The 24,289-nt window shown below is 50.3% G+C and overlaps 2 protein-coding genes across 14 annotated transcripts in view; one reads left to right on the forward strand and one right to left on the reverse strand.

Annotated features, from left to right (window-relative positions):
• Nucleotides 1–24,289, forward strand: part of FAH (fumarylacetoacetate hydrolase) — a 68,806-nt gene that overhangs the window by 34,974 nt on the left and 9,543 nt on the right. The window contains exons 15-20 of one of the 13 annotated variants that reach the window (XR_015722058.1): nt 9–5,431; nt 6,380–6,498; nt 9,278–9,384; nt 16,209–16,777; nt 17,032–17,241; nt 23,141–23,244. Coding sequence is in view for 1 of the 13 variants with exons in the window: in XM_087856578.1 (XP_087712704.1) it covers nt 52–69 (18 nt within the window). In the remaining 12 variants the exon portion in view is untranslated. Of the gene's footprint in view, nt 1–8; nt 5,432–6,379; nt 9,385–16,208; nt 16,778–17,031; nt 17,242–23,140; nt 23,245–24,289 lie in introns of those variants that run through there. The other 12 variants (XR_015722065.1, XR_015722063.1, XR_015722061.1 and 9 more) reach the window with 12 other exon arrangements.
• CTXND1 (cortexin domain containing 1) lies at nt 2,375–5,039 on the reverse strand. The gene has a single exon (XM_045813132.2). The coding sequence runs from the start codon at nt 5,037–5,039 to the stop codon at nt 4,860–4,862; it is 180 nt and encodes a 59-aa protein (XP_045669088.1). The 3' UTR covers nt 2,375–4,859.

The following is a 24,289-nucleotide window of genomic DNA, read 5'->3' on the forward strand; positions in this document are numbered from 1 at the left end:
CCGAGCAGGTGAGGCCTTCCAAGTCTCTTCGCGTTCTCTGTGGGTTGGTAGGAACTGGCAACCTGGTGAAGACAGGCCGTCAAGAATGTGAATCTTCCGTGAATGAAGATTCGGGGCATCCGCCAGGTGGACTACTCCAAAAGCCATGGGAATGCTGGAAGGTAGAGGGACGTGGAGTGGGCGGGGAGGAAGGACGCCGTGATTATCGGGCTGGGCCTGGTGGCCAGCCACGGAAGGGAGGACTCGAGCACCTGCGCTTCATACGAATGGTTTACTTACTCACCTGGAGGTCGGTAAGTCCCAGGTGGGAGCAGGACTGCATTGCTACTCGCCCCTCCCCCAGACGGTATGGTGGTTCATGGAACTTGAGGTCACCCCTGTGCGGGGCACATAGAAACCTGTTCCCCATTCAAGCGAAGTTCACGGATGGATACTGAGTGCTGACAGGGCTGGGTTGTGCTGGTTGTGTTCGCTCCAGAGCACTGGCAGATAGGAACCGCTGCACCCAGCGTCCCCGACCACAGGGTTCTATTGTTTTGGCTGATGGGAGAGCCGGAGGAGAGACCTGAGGGCTGAAGGTGAGAGATCAAGGTGTACCTTCCCCCCACGTTCTCCCTGCCGGCTGCGGTTTGAGCAGGAGTTTGGCCGTCTCCCTGTGGCCACGGCTCCTGTCAGTGTCCCCTCCCCCACTGTCACAGTCCTGCTGGGTTCTGAGAACCCGCTGCCTCCTTGCCACGTCAGGCCGAGCTGGAGACGGCCTCACACCCTGGCCCGATTTTCCATCCCGTGTTGTTTCCCTGAGCCCTGCCCGACCTCTCAGTACTCTTTACTTGGACCCTCAAAGCAGGAAACACTTTGGGCAGCCATCTCTTTCCTGATGGGAGGCGGGCTGGCTCAGGTACCAAAGACAAACTCCACAGGAGGGAGGGAGAGCCTCGGCTGGTAACCGAGGACACAAGGATCCGGGGGCAGGGCCGGGGGAGCGGAGGCCATCTGCCCCTCTTGATGCAGCCAACCTGTGTTTGGACAGAACGGCGGGAAATGCGGGTGTGGACCCGGGGAGCTCAGCGGGGGCACCTCTCAGCAGATGGGGCCAGTGGCCAGAGATGTCCGTGCAGCTTGTCGACCATCACGGGTAGCAGGGCCGGTCTTCAACGGTGAGACCGCGGGGCTCGGAACCGCAGCAGTGGACACACAGGGCACGGCGATTCTCTGCAGCTGGTGTTTGGAAGCACAGCCAGCTCCTTTTAGATGGAGCTGGCCTCTGGAGTTCAGGGACAGGGTTACCGGTGAGGGATACCTGGGGCTTTCAATTCCATAAAAACTTGGTAGACATTTGAGCGACTAGTTGGAAAAAATACAACAGAGATGTTGGGAATTGGTACTCCGGGCTGGTGAAGCGCGTGTCCTGTTTCTCCCATCAGCCTCTCCGAGCATTCTCGGTGGCCGTGCGTCTCCTGCTGTCGGTCCCTCCGACTGTGGGTGCTGCCCCACCTGTCCCTTTCCAGATCGCATTCCCTCCCACGGCCCGCTGTCCAGATGCCTTTATTGTCCCCAAATACCACCGCCACAGAATGGACTGGGGCACAGACATTACTGAGAGTCTGGAGGGGCCTGGGGGGCTGAGCAGAGCACAGTGCAGACAACAGCCCAAAGTGACCACTGGACACCACGGTCTGGAAAATCCGCCATCCTTTCTCTGCAGTGGGGACTTTCTGGTTGGTTGTCTTTCCCTTAGGTCTGGAACTGTGGCCAACGTCACAGACTTCTCTCTTCCACTGAATGCTTGCACTTCCTCTCTGCCAGCTTCCAGTCTTCAAGAATCCTGTTCATTTCTTTTGCTGGAAGTTTCTCTCTCCATTCACACCCCCAAACCTCATCTCAACTAGCTGGAAACTGGCTAAGAGGCTCTGGCCCCAGGAGCCCACATCCTCATCCTGAGAAAGAGCAACAACAGAAGCTCCAAATTCCCTTTAATACAAGTAAATGCGATGTGTGTCTTAGGTGGAGGGGCTGGGGTTCATTCTCTTCCCCACTGTCCTGAGCAAGCTCCCACGGTCTATCACATCTGTCTTTATCTGTCTTTTCTCTCTTGGTGCACGTATAATAGGGAAAATGAAAGCAATCTGAGTCCTTAATAATAAGAGTCTGGATAATTGTGTACATGCACTAGACGGCATGTCCCACAGCCACTCAAATGATAAATAGGAAGATGGGAGCAGAAATACACTCATGAGATAATGTTAGGAGGGAACGTGATTTTCAGTTATGTAACTGATGACATTTATAGAAAAATACATCTTGCATTTGGACAAGGATTAGAAAGGAGTGTATGGGTACACAATGAAAATCACTGTTTTGCTGGAGGCTTGGATGGGGTGTGATTTTTTTATTTTTGATCTTTTCTGAAATGTTATTTCCCCATGCCACCAAAAAAACAAAAACAAAAACCACCCAAATAAATAAAAAAACCAGTCCAGAGATAGGGTGGGAAACATCAGCAAATCTAAGTGTGGAAAAACAATGAAGTGGGAGCACGGGGTCCCTAGGGCCATGCTTCTCAAACTTCGGTGCGCTCACCAGCCGCTTGGTGGCTCTCGCCAGCAGATTGCTGGGCGCTATCCCCAGAGACACAGAGCCTGAAGGTCTGGACTGGGCCCAGGATCCTGGATTTCCAGCGAACTCCAAACCATTGCAGAGGTGACCCTAGGGCACCAGTCTTTCCCTCCTGAGGATTCCAGAGTATCTCCAGGTGAGGGCTTCCGGAGCTCCTCCATTCTTGGGAGCTGACTGGGAGCTGCTTCTGATTTCCGTCGTGAATCCACACCGATGGGTTTTCACAGAAGTGCGGGCTGTCTCTGAGGTAGGCTGTAGAGCCGAGGCTGCTGCTGGGCCTGGGGCACAAGGCCCTTGCTCTAGATCCTTCCTTCATCCAGAGTCTCCGTGCATCACCGTTCACTGCCCTTGCCAGCTGCCTCTTTGTGCATCCCACACAGCACGTGTGCATGTGTGTGTGTGTGTGTGGGGGGACAGCTGGACAGGCCCTGCGATGTGCCTAAACACCTGAGACCTTGTTCACTGTCAGGGGTCACCTAGTGGTGACGGTGCTTTGGAAAGCCACTGCCTGGGTGCCTGGGCTGGAGTGGGACCCAGAGCTGGGATGCAGGCGACGGGAAGGGAGCCTTGCCCTTCTTCACAGGTGCAGGTCTCTCCTGATGGGGATGGTCGGCCGTGCCTCGGAGGGAGGGGGCTCTAGGGTAACTTCACACTGTGTGTGGTTCCACAGTGACAATGACAATGATGTACATGAATAGACACCATATCCCTTGAGATCCGGTGCTGGGAGAGGTTGCTGTGAGTGTCCCTCTGACCAGGGGTCCTGGCTGGGAGATTTGGCCCAGCAAGTGGCCCTGGGAGGTTGAGGAAAGTCCGGGCTTCCAGGCTCTGCTGGGAGGGGGATCCTGGAACCTGTGCCCCTCCCGGCTCAGACCCCTGGCTTCTCCTGGGGGGTGGAGTCAAGGAAGGACACCGATGTCGGCCCATGTTCCTTCATTCCATCCTCACAACAACCTTGTGAGGTAGACATGGTTCCCTCACGCTACACATGAGGGAACTGGGGCTCAGAGAGGCTATTATCTGGGGTGATAGAGCAGAAGGTAAAGGAGCTGGGACTTGGGACCAGCGTGGTGGGCTCCATGTTCTTGCTGCAAGGTCGCCGAGGGAGGAGACGGGAGAGGAGGAGACCCCAAGAACAGTCACTATCAGCAAACTGTCCCTGCCCCCCACCAGCCCCCTCCTGTCCTTTTAGCCACAGGAGCCTCGCACAAAACAAAGAAGGCAAGGCTCTTCCACCTCGTTGTGACACGAGGGGACTGAGGCACGCAGAGGGGGCGGGACTTGCTCACGGCCACACAGTCTTTGGGTGACGGAGGACGAGACCCAGGGCTCCTGGTCCAGTGCTTCCCCTGCAGCGTGTGCACATCTGAGAGACTATACGGCATGGAAGAACGTTGTGTGCGGGGAAGTCAGCAAACAGATTGAACTGTGCGGCCAGAGGCGACGCTGATGGAGCCATGACCTCGCTCAGACGATGGTTGTGACGGGACAGGAAAGTGTCCATGCTCTGCTACCAAGGGATGCGACATCGTGCGTACGGCGTGAACGTGACCATTTAAAAAGATGTGTAAAAAAAGCTTGGGAGAAGTGTATCAAACTGGCGGCTTTGGGGAGGTGGGATCGTAAGTGTTATTTTCCCCCTTTCCTTCTATTTTTCTGTGTGTTCCCAAATTCCCAAAATGCGCATTTCGTTTATGACAGGAAAAATAGACCCCTCTATGTTTTAGCTTAAAAAAATACTGCTGGGAAGCAGGCCTGTGCCTGGCGAGAAGGTGGGGTGAAGCCCCTTCCATCCGCCTCCGCCTTCGCCACCGCCCCGCGGCTGCCCAGCGGGACGGGCTGGGGATCGCGGGTCGTCTGTGCTCTGTGCCGGGAGCTGCCACGGCTCGTGCGTGTGCCGTTTTGCATTTTAAGGGCAGACAGTGTCCTCACCATGAGAGCGCTGTTGTGTGACGGCGGGGGTCTGCCCTGGACCCAGTCCCAGAAGGTGCACAGGAGCGAGGCGACAGGACCCCCCCCCCCCATCGTCCCACAGTGACTCCCCAGCCCCGACCGGCCTCCTGACTCCGGGGCCAGTGCTCTCCTCTCCAGGCTGGCCCACCACGGACCCCCGTGGCGCCTCACTCTGGTGCTCGAGAGGGAGCAGGTGCGGCTCCGGTGACCCCTCCATCCACAGCCAAACCCATTCCCGCGTCTGCGGGCGGGCTGGCCGGTGGTCACATGGAGGCCCCCGTGCCGGCGCCTCAGTCGTCCAGGTGCTGCTCCTCCCAGGTGGACGTGGGGATGGCGCTGTAAGGGTCCATGATGACCCTGGCGCAGCGAACGATCATCACCACGAGGAAGAGGCAGAGGAAGACGAAGCAGGCCAGGGTCAGCCCTTTGTCGACATCCACGTACACGGGCTCCGGCGTGGGCTCCTCCATGTCGGGGCTGCGGCCGCGGGCTCCTCCGGCTCGGGGTTGACAGGTACCATTTTCCACCCCTGCAGAGAGCCGGGGCAGTGGGGAGGCAGGGCCACAGCCCGGCCTGGGGTGGGGACACAGGCCCCTGGGTGACAGCGTGCGGCCCAGCCCCTCCTGAGGGACCCCGCCCCGAACCTCCTAGGCGACCCCCAGCCAGTGCCTGGGGGCAGGGGGGAGAGTGAGGGAGGAGGACCAGCGGGGCGGGGCCGGGTGCAGGGGGAGGCCTCTTGGGGGCGGAGCTCCCGCGCTGGCCTCCAGCCGAGACCCTTAGGAAGGGCGGTGTCACGGTGTTTCAACTCCGCCGAGCCCCTGACGGAGGGTGAGCCGAGAGCGGAGAGCCTGAACAAGGTCAGGTAAGGGGAGGACCGCAGAAGCCGTGTTTGGAACCGCGCATACGAATGGGCTGCAGAGACGCTGCTGTCACTAAATGGGGGGTAGGCGTGGAGGGTCTGCGCTGCGGGGGCCTCGGGGGCCTCCCAGGGACGTCTGCTGAGGCCTCGCCACAGTGTTTGGGAAGCGCAGGTGCGCCTCGCCCTGCAGCCCCGGGCCTAAGACCACGCGGAGACTCCGTGGGTCGCGCCTGCGCTTCCGTGCCGAGGGCGGTGACGACGCGCAGGCGCGGGGCCGCGTTGGGGGGGAGGGGGGAGGGCGGTGGGAGTCCGCGTGAGGCGGCGGGGGCGGTGGGAGTCCGCGTGGGGGCGGGCCGGCGGTGGGAGTCCGCGTGGGGGCGGCGGGGGGGGGCGGCAGTGGGAGTCCGCGTGGGGGAGGCGGGGGCGGTGGGAGTCCGCGTGGGGGCGGGGCGGCGGTGGGAGTCCGCGTGGGGGCGGTGGGGGGGCGGCAGTGGGAGTCCGCGTGGGGGAGGCGGGGGCGGTGGGAGTCCGCGTGGGGGCGGGGCGGCGGTGGGAGTCCGCGTGGGGGCGGTGGGAGTCCGCGTGGGGGCGGGGCGGCGGTGGGAGTCCGCGTGGGGGCGGCGGGGGGGGGCGGCAGTGGGAGTCCGCGTGGGGGGGGCGGGGGGGGCAGTGGGAGTCCGCGTGGGGGCGGGGCGGCGGTGGGAGTCCGCGTGGGGGCGGTGGGAGTCCGCGTGGGGGCGGGGCGGCGGTGGGAGTCCGCGTGGGGGCGGTGGGAGTCCGCGTGGGGGCGGGGCGGCGGTGGGAGTCCGCGTCGGGGCGGCGGGCGGCGGCGGCAGCACTTCTCTCGTGGCCCCCGGCCCGGGCACGCGACGCCGTCTCCGCGTGGAGGGGGAGCTGCCTAGGGCAGGACGCGGGGCGCCGCAGCCCAACTGTGAGCCCGAATCTTCCCAGCACTTGAGCTGTGTTTTACCTTCACGTCCGGTCTGTTTCCTCCTCATGCCGCCCCGGAGGCCGGCTCGCGGGGCAGCCACGTGCCCACCTTTACCATTGGGGCGACCGAGGCACAGACGGTGAGTGTCGCACGCCGGCTCCGCAGGCCTCTCCCTCCGCTGGTGCGAGGCCGGGTGGGTTGCGTCCCCCCCCTCCAACCCCCTCCACCCCCACCGTGGCCTTTAGGAGGACACCGAGGCAAGCTCTGGGTTGGCCGGTCCTGGCATATCTCTAACCACCGGCAACCACGCTGTCCCCTCGCTCAGACCCTGTCTCCCTTCCCACCCCTCCCGGGGGGCACTGACCTGCCGGTCGGAGTGGTCACCACGTCATCAGGGCCACTAGGGGGGCTCGCACTCTGGGTCGGGCTGCTCCAGGAGGGCCAGGGAGTGGCTGGACATCACCGTAGCTACGAGCGTTTCACTCAGAGCGCAGGGGGCCCCTGAAACGGAAGAGGACAGACCATGGCCAGTTACTTCCCAGGACGCGCAGCCCCAGACGTGATCAGGGCCAGCAGGAAGGACCGGCGGGGGAGGGGGGGGGGCTCCTCCCAGGGCACCGGGATGGGGCCCAAACACTTTACTCTTTACTTGTTTCTTTTACAAACTATAGTGTCTTATTTTTTTTCATAAAATATACGTAACATAAAATTTGCCATAGTCCCCATTGTTACATGTCCAGTTCAGTGGCCCTAAGGACACTCACACAGTTGTGCAACCATCCCCACCATCCGTGTCCAGAGCTCTTCCTCTTACAAACCTGACACTCGGTGCCATTCCACAGCCAGGCCCTGGCCCACCAGCTCCTTTCTGTCTCTATGAACTTGACTCCTCCTGGGACTTCCGGGAGCAGAATCCTACAGAATTTGTCCTTCGGGGACTGGCTTGCTTCACTGGGCCTGGTGTCCTCCGGGTCCGTCCATGTCATAACTGGTGTCAGGAGCTCCTTCCTTTCCTTGTCAAGGCTGAGCAGTATTCCAGTGCGTGTGTGCCACGTTTCCCTATCTGTCCCTCCACGGATGGTCACTTGAGCTGTCTCTGGGCTATCATGGACAACGCTGCTATGAATATTTGTGTGCAAATACCTCCCTGAGACCCTGCTTCAATTCCTTTCGGTATATACATATATCCAGCAGCCAAACTGCTGGATCAGTGTTATCCTTTTTTTAGTTTTTTGAGAACTAAAATTTTTAAAGATTTTATTTATTTGAGAGACAGAGAAAAGAGGAGCAGGGGGCGGGGCAGAAGTAGAGGCGGAAACAGATTCCTGCTGAGTGGGGAGCCTGACGCAGGGCTCCATCCAAGGACCCTGAGATCATGACCTGAGCTGAAGTCAGACACTTAACTGAACGAGCCATCCAGGTGCCCAGAGGACTAAATTTAACATTTTTGTACAAATAATACTTGTACACAGTTTATAATTCAAACAGCACAGGGAGCAAACAGTGAAAACTTCCCCCATCCCCAGTAATCCAGCTCGATTGGGGGGGAGACCGCTACCATTAGGAATGCCTTGTACACCCTTCTGATCTGAAGGTATATTCTGTGCACATACACAGACGTTTATCTACTTGTTATTTACACAAATAAGATGTTTATTTATTATTTACACCAGTGCAAGTCTGTTATACAAGCTGTTCCCCATCATCCATTTTTCACATAATCGATCTTAGAGAGTATTGCCTATTGATACAAAGAAAGTTGCTTTTTCTTCTTCGTAGCCATATTATGTTTTATTGTATGGATTTATCATAGTATATTTTACCATTCTTCTGTTGATTAGACATTTAGATGATTTCTCATCTTTTGTTCTTCATGCAACAACGTGTCGTTCTGCACGTGCATGAGGACATCTGTAGATTAAATTCCGTCAGGTGCACTTGCCATCCCTAAGGATACATCCATTTTAATTCCAATAGGAATTATTCTCTCTACAAGTCTGTGCCTACGTAAGCTTCTACTGTTGTCCTGCACCCTTGAAAACTCTTATCAAGTTTTTCAGTTTTTGCCAATTTGGGGGAAAATGTTATCCAAAGATGTTTTTTCCTTAAGCTGAAAAAATTGCCCAGTAAACATGCATCTATTTACCACTCAGACTCTACAGTTACTAACATTTTGCTATCTTTATTTTATTTCATTTTATTCATCTATCCATCCTTATTTTTTGGATGCAGTTCAAAGAGGCAGGTGTTCGCACACTTCACTCGAAGCACCCCAGCATGCATACCATTAATCAGAATCCAATACTTGTTTACAGCTTTTTGCAAAGTAAGACTCACCTATAGCGAGATGCGTGAGTTTCACGTGTGTCGTTCTTGAGATCTGACAAGAGCACGCACCTTTGTAACTTTTGGGAGTATTTTTATCTTTCATTTCTGTTAGTGAAGGAGGTTAAACATCTTCAGATCGTTTGCATTTCCTTTTCGTGAGGGAAAAAGGTCAGTTTATATCTTTTATCTATTTTTCTTTTGGATTTTGGGTCTCTTTTTTGACCTTGGAAGCAGAGAGTTGAGATAAATACGTTAATTTTATTTGTTCATCTGATTTTTCTTTTCTTTTGCTTGTAATTTTTTCTTTATCTCTGATTCCTACTCCTCGTTCTTTATCACCACGATGTTAGTCATTAGTATTCGCTCTCTGATTGTTTCTTTGTTCTTTTAGGTGTGCTTCTGTTTGTGTAATTTGAATTGTCAGTGTTAAATGTCTCTTTATTCCCAGCTATTACAGATGAAGACATTAGGGAGCTCATTCTTCTTTCCGCCTTTTTTCCCAGTCTTTACATTTTCTTTGGTTCTGTTATTTTCCCGTGGTGAGAGCACATCACATTTATATATTGTTTTAATCTCTTTTCCGAGATTAGTCCTGGTCCTGCCACTGGGGTTTTCCTATCAGCTCAGATATTCTCCAGCATGACTTCCGGGAAGGAAGGGCTCCTGGGAATAATATCCCCTGAGGCTTCTTTTGAAGGTAATGTGCCTTTTTTTCTGACTGCCTTGAAGACTTCCTCTTTGTCTTCGGTTTACTGCAGATGAGCCTGGTGTGGTTTTCTCTGTATTTTCCTAGTACGTGTACTCCTTCAATCTCACTCATGTCTCATCAATTTTCGAAAACTTTTGGCCCTTCCCTTTTTCAAATATTCGTCTGTCCCATTCTCTCACTTTCCCCTTTCTGGCTTTCCAAATACACGACTACCTTTTCATTATGTTGGTTTGTCTGTTAATCTTTATTTCTTTTTTTTTTTTATGTTATGTTAGTCACCATACACTACATCCTTAGTTTTTGATGTAAAGTTCCATGATTCATTACTTGTATGTGACACCCAGTGCTCCATGCAATACGTGCCCTCCTTACTACCCATCACGGGCCCAGCCCAATCCTCCACCCCCCTCCCCTCTGAAACCCTCAGTTTGTTTCCCAGAGTCCGTAGTCTCTCGTGGTTCATTCCCCCTTCTGTTTACCCCCCCTTCATTCTTCCCTTCCTTCTACCGATCTCCCTGCTATTCCTTATGTTCCATAAATGAGTAAAACCGTATGATTATTGTCTTTCTCTGCTTGACTTTTTTCACTTAGCATAATCTCCTCCAGTCCCGTCCATGTTTCTGCAAATGTTGGGTAATTGTTCTTTCTGATGGCTGAGTAATATTCCATTGTGTATATGGACCACCTCTTCTTTATCCATTTGTCTGTTGAAGGGCATCTCGGCTTCTTCCACAGTTTGGCTAGTTGGACAATGCTGCTATGAACATTGGGGTGCATATGGCCCTTCTCTTCACTACGTCTGTATCTTTGGGGTAAATACCCAGTAGTGCAATTGCTGGATCACAGGGTAGCTCTATTTTTAACTTTTTGAGGGACCTCCACACTGTTTTCCAGAGTGGCTGCACCAACTTGCCTTCCCACCAACAATGTAGGAGTGATCTCCTTTCTCCACATCCTCTCCAACATTTGTTGTTTCTTGCCTTGTCCATTTTTGCCATTCTAACTGGTGTAAGGTGGTATCTCCGTGTGGTTTTGATTTGAATTTCCCAAATGGCTAATGATGTTGAACATTTTTTCATGTGTCTGTTAGCCATTCGTATGTCTTCATTGGAAAAGTGTTCATATCTTCTGCCCATTTTTGATATGTTTATTTGTTTCTCATGTATTGACTTTGAGGAGTTCTTTATAGATCTTGGATACCAGCCTTTTATCTGTAGTTTTATTTGCAAATATCTTCTCCCATTCTGTGGGCTGCCTCTTTGTCCTGTTAATCTTTATTTCTGTATGTTTTTTCTTTTTATGCTGTGGTCTGAATACTTTCTTCCGAGTAGTTTCCAGTCCATTAATCTTCTCTTCTGCTCTGTCCAATTAGCTGTTTATCTATTCAAATTTCCATTTAAACCATACTTTCCAGTTGTATAATTTCCATTGGATCCTTTAAAAAAAATTTCCAGCTCTGCAGTGAAATTTTCCACCTTGTTACCTACTTTCTTGAACACATTAATCACAATTTTTTAAAGACCACATTTAACAATTCCAGTGTCTGGGTCATCTGTGGGTCTGCTTCTATTATTTATTTATTTTTCTTTTGGTTCAGTTTCTTGATATAGCTGATAGAAATGTCCCTGGAATATCGAGCATTGTTATGAACAGTTGTGGCGGCTCCAGACGAGCTCATCCTTTGGCAGACCAGGTTCACTGTCTGCTCTGGTTACAGGTAGAATTTAGGCAGATGCGTTAATCCAATAGGGGGCTGAGCTCACTGGAACTGGGGTCTACTTCTTGTTAACCAGGCTAGTGACCGCCTCTGCTTTGACAACGCTCTATGGTCTTACTCTCTGGCGTTCTGTTCTATTTTATTTTATTTTATTTTATTTTATTTTATTTTATTTTATTTTATTTTATTTTATGTTATGTTATTTTACTTTATTTTATTTTATTTTATTTTATTTTATTTTATTTTATTTTATTTTATTTTATTTTTAGAGACAACATGAACAGGGGGAGCAGCAGAGGTTGAGAGAGAAGCAGGCTCCCTACTGAGCAGGGATCCCGACTCGGGGCTCGACCCCAGGACCCTGGGATCGTGACCTGAGCTGAAGGCAGATGCTTAACCGGCTAAGCCACCCGGGTGCCCCTCTTGTCCTCCATAGTTCTGAATTGAGAACCTGGAGTGTTTCCTTGGGCTGTTTCTTCTTAGAGTGTCTTGAATTCTAGTTTTTCTCTTCAGTGACCTGAGGCATGAAAACTGAGTGAGACAAACTACTCAGAATTATTCAGCAACTGATGTTTGAATCTCTACAAGAGCATGTACCCTAAGAACAGTGGTCATCAGCTAATAGCCACTAATGATTACATGGAAGCCCAGGCCTGGGGCTGAGCCCATACGTGTTAAGTCAAAGCTCTCCTGTTCCTCTGTTCTGGATTTTGAAAGATGTTCACTGCAGCATTGTTGTAACAGTTGGAAGGAAGGAAGGAAGGAAGGAAGGAAGGAAGGAAGGAAGGAAGGAAGGAAGGAAAAGAAAAGAAAGAAAGAAAACAAACCAAACCTGGAACAAAGTGAATGTCACCTTTGGAGTGGTTACAACAGCTGTCATGACATATATCTGTGTCACGGAATACTCTGAGGCCGTTAAAAAGAAACACACGCGCAAACGAGATCGAAGAAATTTTCTTAAGTGGAAAAGTTAAGGAACAATACTTCAAATATGATATAATCTATATAAAATAAAAAGAACGTTTAGGGGCCCCTGGGTGGTGCAGTCAGTTAAGCATCTGACTCTTGGCTTCGGCTCAGGCCGTGACCTCAAGGTCGTGAGACCGAGCCCTGAGTCGGGCTCCACGCTCAGTGCAGTCTGCCTGAGAGTCTGTCCCCCTCTCTCCTCCTGCTCATGCTCTCTCTCTCCCCAAAATAAGTAAATAAATCTTAAAATAAAAAGAGCTTTTTAACTATCAGTATGTACACATGTATGTGTTAGGGGTGGGAGGTTAGGTCGAGAGCTGCTCCTGCTTTCATTAAGAGATTTAAGAAAAGTGCAAACATAAGTGCCCACATTTCCATCATGCAGAATTTGTAACTATTACCCAATCCTAGTTGCTTTGTCCTTTTGTTTCCAGAACTATATCCTTCTATTGTAACTGCTAGCCCACAGAGCCATTTCCTCTCACCCCATCTAGAAGTACCACCATCCTGAGTGTGGTATGCAGTTCCCGTCCTGGGCATCCATGGAAATCTAGGGTTCCTTGAACCATACCTTGAAAACACATTCATTTTACAGACGAAGAGACTGGAATGTAGGGAGAAGGAGTTTTCTCCGGGTCTTGGAGCAACGGCATAGCTGAGCTTGGGGCAAACCCGGCTGGGCCCGTGCCACGGGCGTTGTGGTTGTTGGTGGCTCTCAGGGAAGGATGAATGTGCTGGAGTGTCACAGCAGGACCCAGTCTGGCCTCTCAGACACAGACCCTGAAATCCCAGGCCCAGGGTCTGCCTTGAGTTATTATGGATACCCTGCAGAGATGGTAGCGGTCAGACCTCGGATAGATTGCCTTTTGACCGCCCCTATCTGGTCTGGGGCCAGGATTGGGCTCTATAACCTTGGAACAGGCCCCAGAAGAAGACTGTTGGTGTTTTCTGGATCCTTCTAGCCGGGAGGAATGCCAAGGATGTGGACTCAAAAGAACAGATTTGCCTTTCCGCCCTCCAGATGGAGTGCGCTCATTAACCTTAATTACCGAGCAGGCACAAGGGCCGTCCAGCTCCATTGCAGAGCGAGGACACGACACCCAGGAGAGACTGTAACACAGAACTCCGCTGCCGTTCCCGGGGAGCGGAGGGCCGCTCAGGGGTCCCCAGAATCACGGAGCTGTCCTTCAGCACGGAGCCCGCACGCGCCAGGGGCTCCATCTGCCCCCTTCCTGGGGAGGCTGGAGGTGACCTTGCCTCAGAGTCAGGGATTCTGGGCGGTGAACGACCCTCAAGGGGACTGACTGCTGGGCCGCCCCGGAACGCTCACCAGAGCGTGCAGCTTTCGGGTTGGGGTGTAGCAGTTCCAAGTGGATGTCCTGCCAAATGCCACAGTCCGAATACAGAGCCTGGAAATGAGTGTCTCAGTCGGGGTTTTAGGGCAAAACTAGCAGGAAGGGTCCACAAATACAGGATCTGGGGTAAACGTGTGTCCCGCCCCAGGGCTGGGGGGTGGGAAGCTCAGGTCCTCGCTTTCTGTGCTGACATATTTCCTTTTTTCTGTCCATATGTGTGTCTCAGTCTGCTAGGGGTGGCTTATGCAACAGGATGTCTGTCCACTTCTCACAGTTCTGGAGGCTAGAAGTCCCGGATTAAGATCTGCCAGGGTTTGATTTTGGTGAGGGCTGTCTTCCTTGTGTGCACATGGCCACTTTCTCACCATGACCTTGCCTCAGCATGCTTGCATGCAAAGAGGGAGAGATCGCTCTCTCTCCTTTTTATAAGGTCACCAATCTTCGCAGAGTAAGACCCTGACCTTTATGACTTCATCTGACCTCTTTAAAAGCCGTCTCTCTGAATACAATCACACTGGATGTCAGGACTTCAACAAATGAATCTGGGGGGGGAGGACACAAGTCAGTTCGTGGCAATGTGTGAGTTCTGGGTCCAAGTTTGACCAAGGGGCACGGCCACTCTGGGGCCACGCAGACCCATACCTCGTGGGCACACAGTGAGTGTTGAGAAGATGAGGACCAGTGTTTGGCCATGGCCCTCCAGACACCGCTAGTAAGAAGACGAGGAGGTGACTGAAAAAGCACGCTGCTTGTTACTGTGGGGAAAAACAACGGGCTGTGTGGACATGGTGAACTCACTCAGATAACAAAGACTGGTCACGTGCCATCATCAGCTGGTGCTATAAATAGCAGTGCAGCCATTATGAAAGGTGACCCATCAGAATCACTCCCCCAGATGGCAGATGGGTTAAGTGGATGGCGTTTGCTCAGGACAGAGAAGTTGTCCAGTGTCTTAACCTCACACCAATCACATTGTCCTGCGGGACTGCACTCGGTGGCCTCACTCCTCCATCAGTGCAATTAGCAGCTGGTCCGTGTTCAGAGATGATTAAGACCGTGACATCTTCCAGGGCTGGAGAGAAGCAAGGAGGGGATGGGATTCATGGAATCTTGTAGGTAGGACTTGTTGTCTTCCAATATTTAAACCTCCCTAATCTCTAAAGAACCTTCCAGAGCAAAGAGGCGGAAAGAAGCAGCACCACTTTGGATAAAAGGGAAGAGAACATGTCCGTCCAGAGAGTGCATTATCACTGCGCCATGCTTCTGTAAGCCGTCAGACCACCTGCTGTGTCGTTCTAGGCTAGACGCTGATCCTACCCGTCTCCCGTGGCCCTCCTTGGGTTCCCTTCACCAGCCAGTGTGCACACCTCCCAGGCTCTGCATGTTTTGCTCCTGGCAGCTCCCATCTACAGCTTCCTAGACTGCCCTTGGGTCACTGCAGCTGCCCCATCCATGCATGCAGAGAGCTAGAGGTGCCCTCGAGGACCTTAGCCCATCCAGGCTGAAGAAGATGCTACCGTTAGGAGACTCGCCATCAGGAAAGCATGAAGGCCAAGCATGGGACCACATAACCGCTACTGGTGCTGGAGAGAGATGTGTTGCTCATGGATCTCACCAGCTACCTCTGCAGAAGCCAGGAACAGAGATGAGATTATCCAGAAAAGACCTTTGGAAGACTCTCATCAAGTGGAGTGCATCCCTGTGACACACGTGGGCCGACACAAACGTCCTGAGACTGTGATGCCGGTAGTAACACTGCCCGCCTGGTCTGCAAAGCACAGAGAAGACAAGATGAAAGAAGGCAGCTGGGCTCTCAAAATTCTGCAGGCAGAAAACAGCCTGATGGGAATAGTCCCTGTAAATGTGTCCTGCCCTTCAGGAACACAGAAGAATGACCCTAAGGGCAACAGCCTTGGCCCAGGGGACAGAGATGTGGACACAGAGGGTGAAGCCTTGAGCCACGGATTATTCCCAGGCCTTGAAAATGAGTGGAGTTTTCCTGGTGGAATTTTGGAATTGCTTGGGACTGATGACTCCTTTCTTTAATTTGTTTTCTCTTTTGAAAGGGGAATGTGTGTAACTGTTATCCGATGCGTGTCCCACCACTGTATTTTTGGAGCAGATAACATCCTTTTCCAGGTCCCCACAGGTGGAAAGGGGTTTTGCCCCAGGATGGATCACGTGCAGAGTGTCACCAGTACCTGCTGTAGACAATTGAGATGAGATTCCGGACTTGGGGTTGATGGCATAATGGGTGAACACATGCAGGATAGACGCGAATCTATGGAGGCCAGAGAGCGGGCTGCAGGAGCGTGAATAATGACCCCCCCCCCCAAGAAATCCACACTGAATCTTTGGAACCCGTGAATGTTATCTTACAGAGCAAAAGGGGCTTTGCCGACGCGATGGGTTAAGGATCTTGCGATGGGTTTTCTGGCCGAGTGCTCCATGTAACCGCAGCTGTCCTTGTGAGCGCCTGGCAGAGGGGGGGATCGGCTGTAGTGGGGGAGGAAAGGTGACCGTGGGAGCAGAGACGGTGTGAGGAGCTCGCTCCTGGAGCCGCCAGAAAGAACAGCCTTGCCAACACCGAGGTGTTCCCCCCTTCACACTCATTTTGGCCTTCTGACCTCCGGAATGGAGGAGCATACGTCTCTGTGATTCTAAACCACCTCGGCTTGTGGCAGTTTGTTACACAGGCAAGGGGAAGTCACAGTCCTTTTGACTCACATCCCATCTCTAAGAGGCCTGAGGCTATTTTTGCTTTCTTTCCCCAGGATTGGAGAAGTGGAAACCAACCAAGGGCACGCAAGAACACGACGTCTGGCCAGCAGACGAGGCGTGACTCACTGGCAGACTGTCAGAAAAAGAAGTTTCCTTAAAAGGGAACCGAAAACCCGAAAGAGGGAGGACCGTCAGCTTCGGCGCTGATGCAGGTGGACGAGGCGGCCGTATAGACGAGGAGAGGGGGGAGACATTGCACAAAGACAGGGCGAGTTGCTCTAGTGGTCAGACCGAGGTGCGGGCCCTGATGCTTCGGAGCCCGGCTCTTCCCAGCATGCTGACCCCCACACCAACAGCAGCCAGAGGTCAGAGCAAGAACGCCAGCAGAGACCCCAAGAGGCAATGCAAGGGGGACAGGGCAAGGCCACTCCTTGTCCTTACACGAAAAGATCCGTTCTTCGAGGTGACCTTACTGAACTCTGTTCTTCGTAAAATCACTCTCCAGTAGAAAACACTTGGAAGAAGCACCTTCACTTTTGGAAGGCAGGGCCCTCACTGGCCAGCGCCCAGGGCGGCACTCGCTTTCCACGAGTGAGGAGGAACAGGTGCAAAAAAGAAGAGGGTAAGTGAACACTGTCCCCTATAATGCTCTGTAGGGCACTGAGGCATCAGGGCAAGCTCAGACTCCGGAGACTCACGAACGTGGGTTCAAATCCTGGGTGTGCCGTTGGCTCTGGAGCAGCTTGAGGACGTTGCCCCGTTAAGCCTCCATCCCCTTGCCTGTGAGATGCAGCTGCTTATGTGTGTCTCCTGGGGGTGTCATCGGGGTCCATGAAAGAAAGGTCCTCCTCTGAGCCCCATCTTTCCCTTCGACAGAGCCCACTTGGGAGGCTTTCCATGACTCCTCGTCTGCTCAGAGCCCGCCTTCTCTCCGTTTCGCTTCTCCGATATCCCCACGTGTGGACCTGTGCCTGCGTGGATTCAGCCTGCTTTGGGGCCCCCTCTGTGTGTCAGCCACCATGTCCCCGGTCGCCTGCTCTGCTCATGGCTCCCGTGTGCAAACGTGGACATGGAGTCCGGGATCAGGTATGTGTTTGAACATGTCAAGCTAACGCTGGTAGAATGACATGGAATATTTGGACAGTATGATTAAGAAGCCAAATAGACATTTTTACTGCCTGCAGGGAATACACATTATTTTCAAATGTTCACAGGACATTTATGAAAATTGACTTAATACAAATTCACAAGGAAAACATCCATACATTTTTAAAAGTGGAAGTTTTACAGGCTGTGTTCTCTGACTGCAAAGAAGTTAAGCAAATGAATGAACCCACAAGCCATTTGACTTGAGAAAAAAAGAATAACATGAAAAAAAATTGTGTTCATTAAAAAATTGAGCTGCAATTACAGAATATTTAGGAAATCATTCTAATGAGAATACCACCGATTAAAAGTTATGGGGTGACGTGAACGACAGCTGTTTACCGCACTCCGGGGCAAACTCCTGCCTGTCATTACTGAACCGGAAGAGTTAAATGCAGTGACACAAGGAATCCACCAAGATACTTACATGAACCGCATCGAGAAAATCCACAAGATGGGATCAGTAAGAGTAAGAACAAAAATTAATAATTCACAAGAACAGAAAATCAGTAGAGTTAAACCACAAAGAAAGTCCTCTGAAATAGTCTGAGTTTGGACAGACCCCTGGTGAGTCTGTTCTGGGGAAAAGGGAGAAAAGGGCACACGCGTCATCAGGAATGGGAAAGGGGTTGCAGCCACAGAGAGGAAGGAAACCGATTACAAACGCCAGGCAGGACTCTGGGAAACTCTGCCCATACATCTTAAAAATTCAATGATTAAAAAAAAAAAAAAGAAGAATTCAATGATGTCTTTTCTAGAACGTGAATGGTCAAAACGGACCCAAAACGTAATTAGAAGCCCAAACAGAGGTCCTCCATGAAGGCCTGTTGAGAGTGTCGCGTTGGCACGAGTTGGGCTGGTGTCCGGCAGGCAGGGCAGGGTCCAGCCCGAGCTGTAGGAGCACCACGGCGATCCCTGGAGAGCCCCGGGAGGGGAGGCACCTGCTCCTGTCCTGAGGGCTGGGGGTAGCGTGGCGGCCACCGTCACACTCCTTCCCTCGTCTGTACTCCCCCTTGCCACGTAGGGGCCATAAAACGGCCCATTTCCTGTGAATACCTCTCTGGAACAGCTCAAGCTCCGGTAGCCTCGACTTTGAGTATGTTTCTTGTGATTAAGAAGTCCCCAAGGTACTTACTTATAACCAAAGAGCCTTCCAGATGGAGTGTCTCCTTGAGGCCAAAGGAGGCCACATCACTTGGGAAGCCGGTGGACAACAGCAAGTACACTCCAGTGTCCGTGGCAACAGTTCCACTCAGTCGTCCATCAAGGGAGTTTCCGAGCATTCCTCAGTGCTCTGCCAAGAGCCCCTAGATTCACCCCCACACGTGGGCCACGTTCCTGGGGCGCTAGCCGGCCTCCAGGATGACTGGCCCAGGACTGAGCCTGGGGTAGAGTGCATCAGGGATTGGAGCCATTCCTCTCTCAAGAGAACCCAGCTCCAGGCAGGGGCCTGCCCCCCAAGTCTAAGGCCCTTATCCCCATGATGCTTTTATTTCAGGGCCCTCATTCCTCCTTCCTCCCTCTGCGTGTCATTGAGTGAACTACTAAAGCATTTTTAACTTGTATCTTGCTGGAAAGGGGTAGAGTCTCTCGACCCGTTTCCATTCTGGAGGCTCCCAGGTTCCTTGCAACTATACCAGCCTCTTCTGGGCATCTCCCAAGGTCTGCTGATCAGTTTATCTCCCAGAAAGAAATGCCGATTTTCCACCTTTTGAATATCCTGCTACTCAGAACCAATGCGACGTTTGTAAATGTCTGTCTTTATCTCATCTTTCATTAGAAAACTCTGAAGTCTGTATCCCGGTTCTCCAGGGCTGGGGCTCCAGCCAACTGCACGGAGCATATGTCTTCTGTCTCTGTGTATGTTAGGGACACGTTCTTTTCATACTGTTTCCCTCAAATCAGTGTAAGTCCTTGATTTTCTGTGTCTGAGGGGTGAATGGACAAAAGCCCGCGGTTTTGAGAACTAGGGAAGAGAGGTCTCTTTTCCAAAGAACATACTTCATTTGCTCCCAGCCATGAATTGAGATGTTCACGTTTCCCCTACTCACCACTTTACACGTGTCATACAGAAGCAAAGACTTTAGGGGTCACCCAGTCCAGAGCCTGTATTCAGAATTAGGGAGACTGAAGCTCAGGGAGGCAAGTGATGGGATCCGGGGTCCCCAGAGGGGACGGGAGCCCTTGACTTCTGGAGGTCGTGAGTGCCTTGGCGTTATCCATGGTACCTCTAGCTAGGCTCGCTGGTGTCCTTGAGTTGCTTCCAATGGCAGAAGGTAGGCTCCGATGCCAGGAGACGAGGGAGAAAATTCATCTTGTGTTTTTTAGTCCATGCCAATTATAAGCTGGGACTCTGTTCCACTATGGGCTTTGTGGTAGCACAGCTCCTCGGGGAATTAAGGAAAAATGTAGGAAATGAGACCAGACTGCCAAGGATGCGGTCTGGCGGCAATCCAAGCAGGCAGCGGGTTGGAATCCTATTTCAATGATTATGATGTTGGCTGCAGGTTTCTGGTTAATAACCCCCACCAAGTCAGGGAAGTTTTCTTCTCTGCATATATGCTCTAAATTTCAGTACCTTACATAGAAAACGGGGTAATGATAACACGGGCCTCACAGCATTGTTGTCAGGGTCGGATACGGCACACGTTGCCCCTAACAGCGCCTGACACACAGAAACGCACGAGAAAATGAGCCATCTGTATTAGTTCCAGGGTGCTAATGAGTTTCAGGATTGCCCAAGATAAACATGGGTTTTTCTCCTTCGTGTCTGAATAGATATCTTCATGTTGCACCAAACCTAGATCCCGGAATAAATCCTACTTGGTATATTCTCTTTTAACGCACGGCTGGATTTGAATGTTAATATTTTATCCGGGGTTATTACAACCGGCACTAAGTAAGATGGAATCTGTTGACTCCTTTGTGTGTGCTGTTCTGTTAAATTTTTTTGTATCAAGGTTGTGCTCATTTCTAAGCACAAATTGGGGAGATTTCCATGTGATTCTGTGTTCTTTAGTGGTTCAAGGAAGAGGAATTATCTGTAAAGGGTGTTTTTTTCCAAGATTTTATTTATTTATTTATTTGTTTGTTTATCAGAGAGAGAGAGAGAGAGATGACAAGCAGGGGGAGCAGCAGACTCCCCGCTGAGCAGGGAGCCCAATACGGGACTCGATCCCATGACTCTAGGGTCATAACCTGAGCTGAAGACAGACGCTTAACCGACTGAGCCACGCAGGTGCCCCAATTTTGTTTTTCTTATTTAGGTCTGTAAGCTATCTGAAATGGATTTTCCTGTGATCTGACCCGGGCTTTCAGTTGACGTCTTCCTGTATGGAGGAACAGTTGTCTTCACCTGTTTACTGACTAGTCTGTTTTTCCCCCATGACTTGTAACCTCAAGTTACCATGTAAACATGAGTTCGCCCTGGGCTCTCCGTGCTTTTAAAGGTGTCTGCTGTCTACCCTGCACCAATACCACACTGTCTAATCACATTCAAATGGCTTTATGAGGCATCTTGACAACTCTAGTCCAGGCCCCCGCCGTGGAACGTGTATGCAAGAGCACCTTGGCTCCTCATACATGTTACGATCATCTCGTTGGGATGCTGATTGGAACTGCACTGAATTTTAAATCCGTAGCAATGAATTACCATCTATATGAGACGGTAATACCTTTTGCCATTGGTGAGTTAGGCATTCACACTTTCTCTCATGTCCATTCATCGTGTTTTACCATCTCACCGTGAGAAAATGCATTTTTTGTTTATTTATTCCTTGGTTTGCTGTAGTTTACGATATTGTCAGTACCGTCTTGTTCCTTTTCTCATTTTCTATTTGTCCATCAACCGTATATACAAACAATAGAAATTTTTTTGTATATGAATTTTAAATCCCACCAACTTCCGGAGCTCTATTATTAGTTTATTTTCTATTTAGAAAATCGGTGTCAGGGCGCCTGGGTAGCTCAGTCGCTTAAGCGTCCGACTCTTGATTTCGGTTCAGGTCATGATCTCAGGGTTGTGGGACTGAGCCCTGCATCAGGCGCTGTGCTCAGTGGGGAGCCTGCTTGTCCCTCTCCCTCTGCTCCTCCCCCTGCTCTCTCTCTCTCTCTTTCTCTTTCTAAAATAATAAATAAATAAAATCTTTAAAAAAAAAGATAGCAGTGTCTTCAAGGAAGAGTTTTGTTCCTTTCTCTGCATGTTGCCACTTTTTCTTTTCCTGTTGAATCTGATCACAAGAAAATGGTCAACTGTGGGGGCAGCAGTGGGCGTCCTTGTGGTGTTCCTCATTTCAAAGGGAATATGGCTATTCTTTCATCATAAAAATGATGGGTTTTATAGGTCTAATTTTACCTCTTTCTCTTTTATTAGTTTTTGTTGTTTTTTTAGCTTCACAAGATGACAGTTTGATAGATTGATTTTCCATCTTTCTTGTGAAATATAACAATTTTTATGCTTGTGGATTTTTTTGAGTATGGTTTTTTTGCTGCATGCATGGAAAACTGTGTTATTGTCTATGGATTTTATAGATCACTTCCTCATTGCTATTAATTTTTAGTCTCTGATTTTTATTTTGATTTGAAGGTCGTGTGGAAAAGTGATTTTTCAAAAATTATTAAATGCTTAGAAATTTTTATTTATTTAAAAAAATTCGTTAATTTTATTTTCATTGCATTGTGGCCAGAAAACATAGCCTCTTTCAGGTTTTACTCTGTGTCTTCTGTGTGTGTACACATGGTTAATTTTTTGAAACTATTTCATGAACATATATAAAAACTTGTTATTCTGTTTTTGGGCATGTGAGATTTTATACACGTTCATTAGATCAAGATTATCCATTATGTTATTAGAATCGTGATTCCGCATGGCTATTTGATCAATCCAATTTTGAATTCATATTCATTTTTACGGAAATTAAAGATTTTGAATTTAAAATTTTATGGAAATTTTAAACCACCCACAAAGTAGAGATAGTGAAGAATCTTTGCCAACCCCAATGTCTTGAAGATCTCCTACGTTTGCTCTCAGAAGTCTCATGTTTACTGTTCCTTCAACGAAATGTCTGTGAACAGTGCTAAGTAAGGTTCATTCTTTCTCCCCAAGGGGGTATCTGGTTTCTTGCTTCATTTATTAAAAAGACCATCTTTTCCCCTAAAGAAACACAGAGGCTCTTTGTTGCAAGTCAAGTGATTCATGTAGGCAGGTTGATGTGCTGACTTCGAAATACGTCCACAAATCCTTTGAAAAGGCAGACTCCATGGTGCCTGCCCTTGAGCCTGGTGGGGAAACGGGGGCTCTGCGGCCCCTCCATGAATAAAATGAGGTGGAAGTTAACTTGGGGGCTGGTTAGAGAGGGTCACACGGCTTCTACTGGTCTCACTTGGAACACAGGGACCGGGAGCTTTGGGCTGCCATGCCAGGAGGTGGTGCCCTGTGGGGAGCACGTGGAGACCCAGGGATCCTTCCTCATGGGGGAGGACGCCCGACATGTGGGCGAAGACGACTTCCCGAGGACCCCAGCCCCAGCCACCACCTGCCTGTGGCCACCAAGAGCCCCGGAACAGTAGCTGCTAGCTGAGCCCAAAATGAAAGACTGTTATTGTTTTAAGCCAAGATTTGTTACGCAGCCGTAGTACCAGAACAGGGTCTGTCTGCACTCCTCTCTGGTTCCATTGTCTTTCTTTTTACCAACGCCATGTTTTCTTCATTCCAGCTGTAGCATAAATCTGGAAATGCACTAGTGTAAGTTCTCCTAATTTGTTTTCAAGATTGTCTTGGATATTCCTGGGTCTTTTCACTCACACACAAATGTTAGACTCAGCCTGTCCATTTCCACAGAAATACACCTGCCGGGATTTTGATTGGGGCCGCACCGAATCTGGATCAACCTTGGAGACAGTCGGCATCTTCACACCGTTGAGTGGCCGGCGCTCGCCCTATCTGTGAGTCTTTATTTCCCTTGAGCACTGTCTTGAAGTTTTCTGAATGTCTCAAAATAGCTTTCTTTTGCCTTTACTCAGACTGTTGTTTTGCTGAACATAGATTTCTAGGTTCAAGATGATCTTTTCTCAGAACTTTAAAGATACTGCTTCATTCCTGACATTTTAGCACTTAGTGTTAGAAATGAGACATCTAGGGGTGCCTGGGTGGCTCAGTTAAGCGTCCAACTCTTGGTCTCAGCTCTGGTCTTGATCTCAGGGTGGTGAGTTCAAGCCCCATGTTGGCTCCACGCTGGGCATGGACCCTACTTGAAAAACAAAAGAAATGAGACATCTAATTTTTCTTTCTATTTTTGGCAGCAAATAAATGTTATTTTCTGGTCTGGAAGCTTATAGGATTTAATCTGTATTCCTAAATATTTAAAAAGCTCTACCAGAAGATTACTCATACGTGCATCTTTTTTCCATTTTTTTTTCTTTCATTGAGTTGGGCAGTTTTCTTAAAATAAGAAAAAATTTTATTGAGGTATAACTAACACACAACATCATATTAATTTCCAGTGTATAACACAGGGATTCGGTATCTGTCCACTGCAAGATGGTCACAAGATGTCTAGCAAACATCTGTTACCAAATGTAGTTACAGATATTTCTCTCGTGATGAGGACTTTTAAGATTTACTCTCTCATGGTGAACATTCTGGATCCAAAGTTCAAAGGCTTTCTTCAGCTCTGAGAAATTTTTTCCTATTTTTTTCTTTTCCACATCCTCTTCGATCGACCTTTCTGGTTTTATTATACAGGTAATGGCTCTTGGGTCTTGGTTCTCCACGCCTCTTGCTTTTTTTTCTTGCAAGTTGTCCCTTGTTCCCCACCTTCAACCTTGAAGGTCCCTCAGTTGGTCTTTTTAATTGGTAATCTGGTTTCCAGCCAAGTTTACCCTGCTGTTCGCTGCCTCCGCTAGTCCTGTTTTGTCCGTCGCGCTTTGAATGTCAAAGACGTTTTGCCCTCTCCTCATGCTGTTCTTAGGTCGTAGTAGCTTGCTCTTC

The sequence above is a fragment of the Ursus americanus genome, chromosome 28, assembly GCF_024610735.1.
Source record: "Ursus americanus isolate L20-20 chromosome 28, mUrsAme1.1.p, whole genome shotgun sequence".
NCBI lineage: Eukaryota > Metazoa > Chordata > Mammalia > Carnivora > Ursidae > Ursus > Ursus americanus.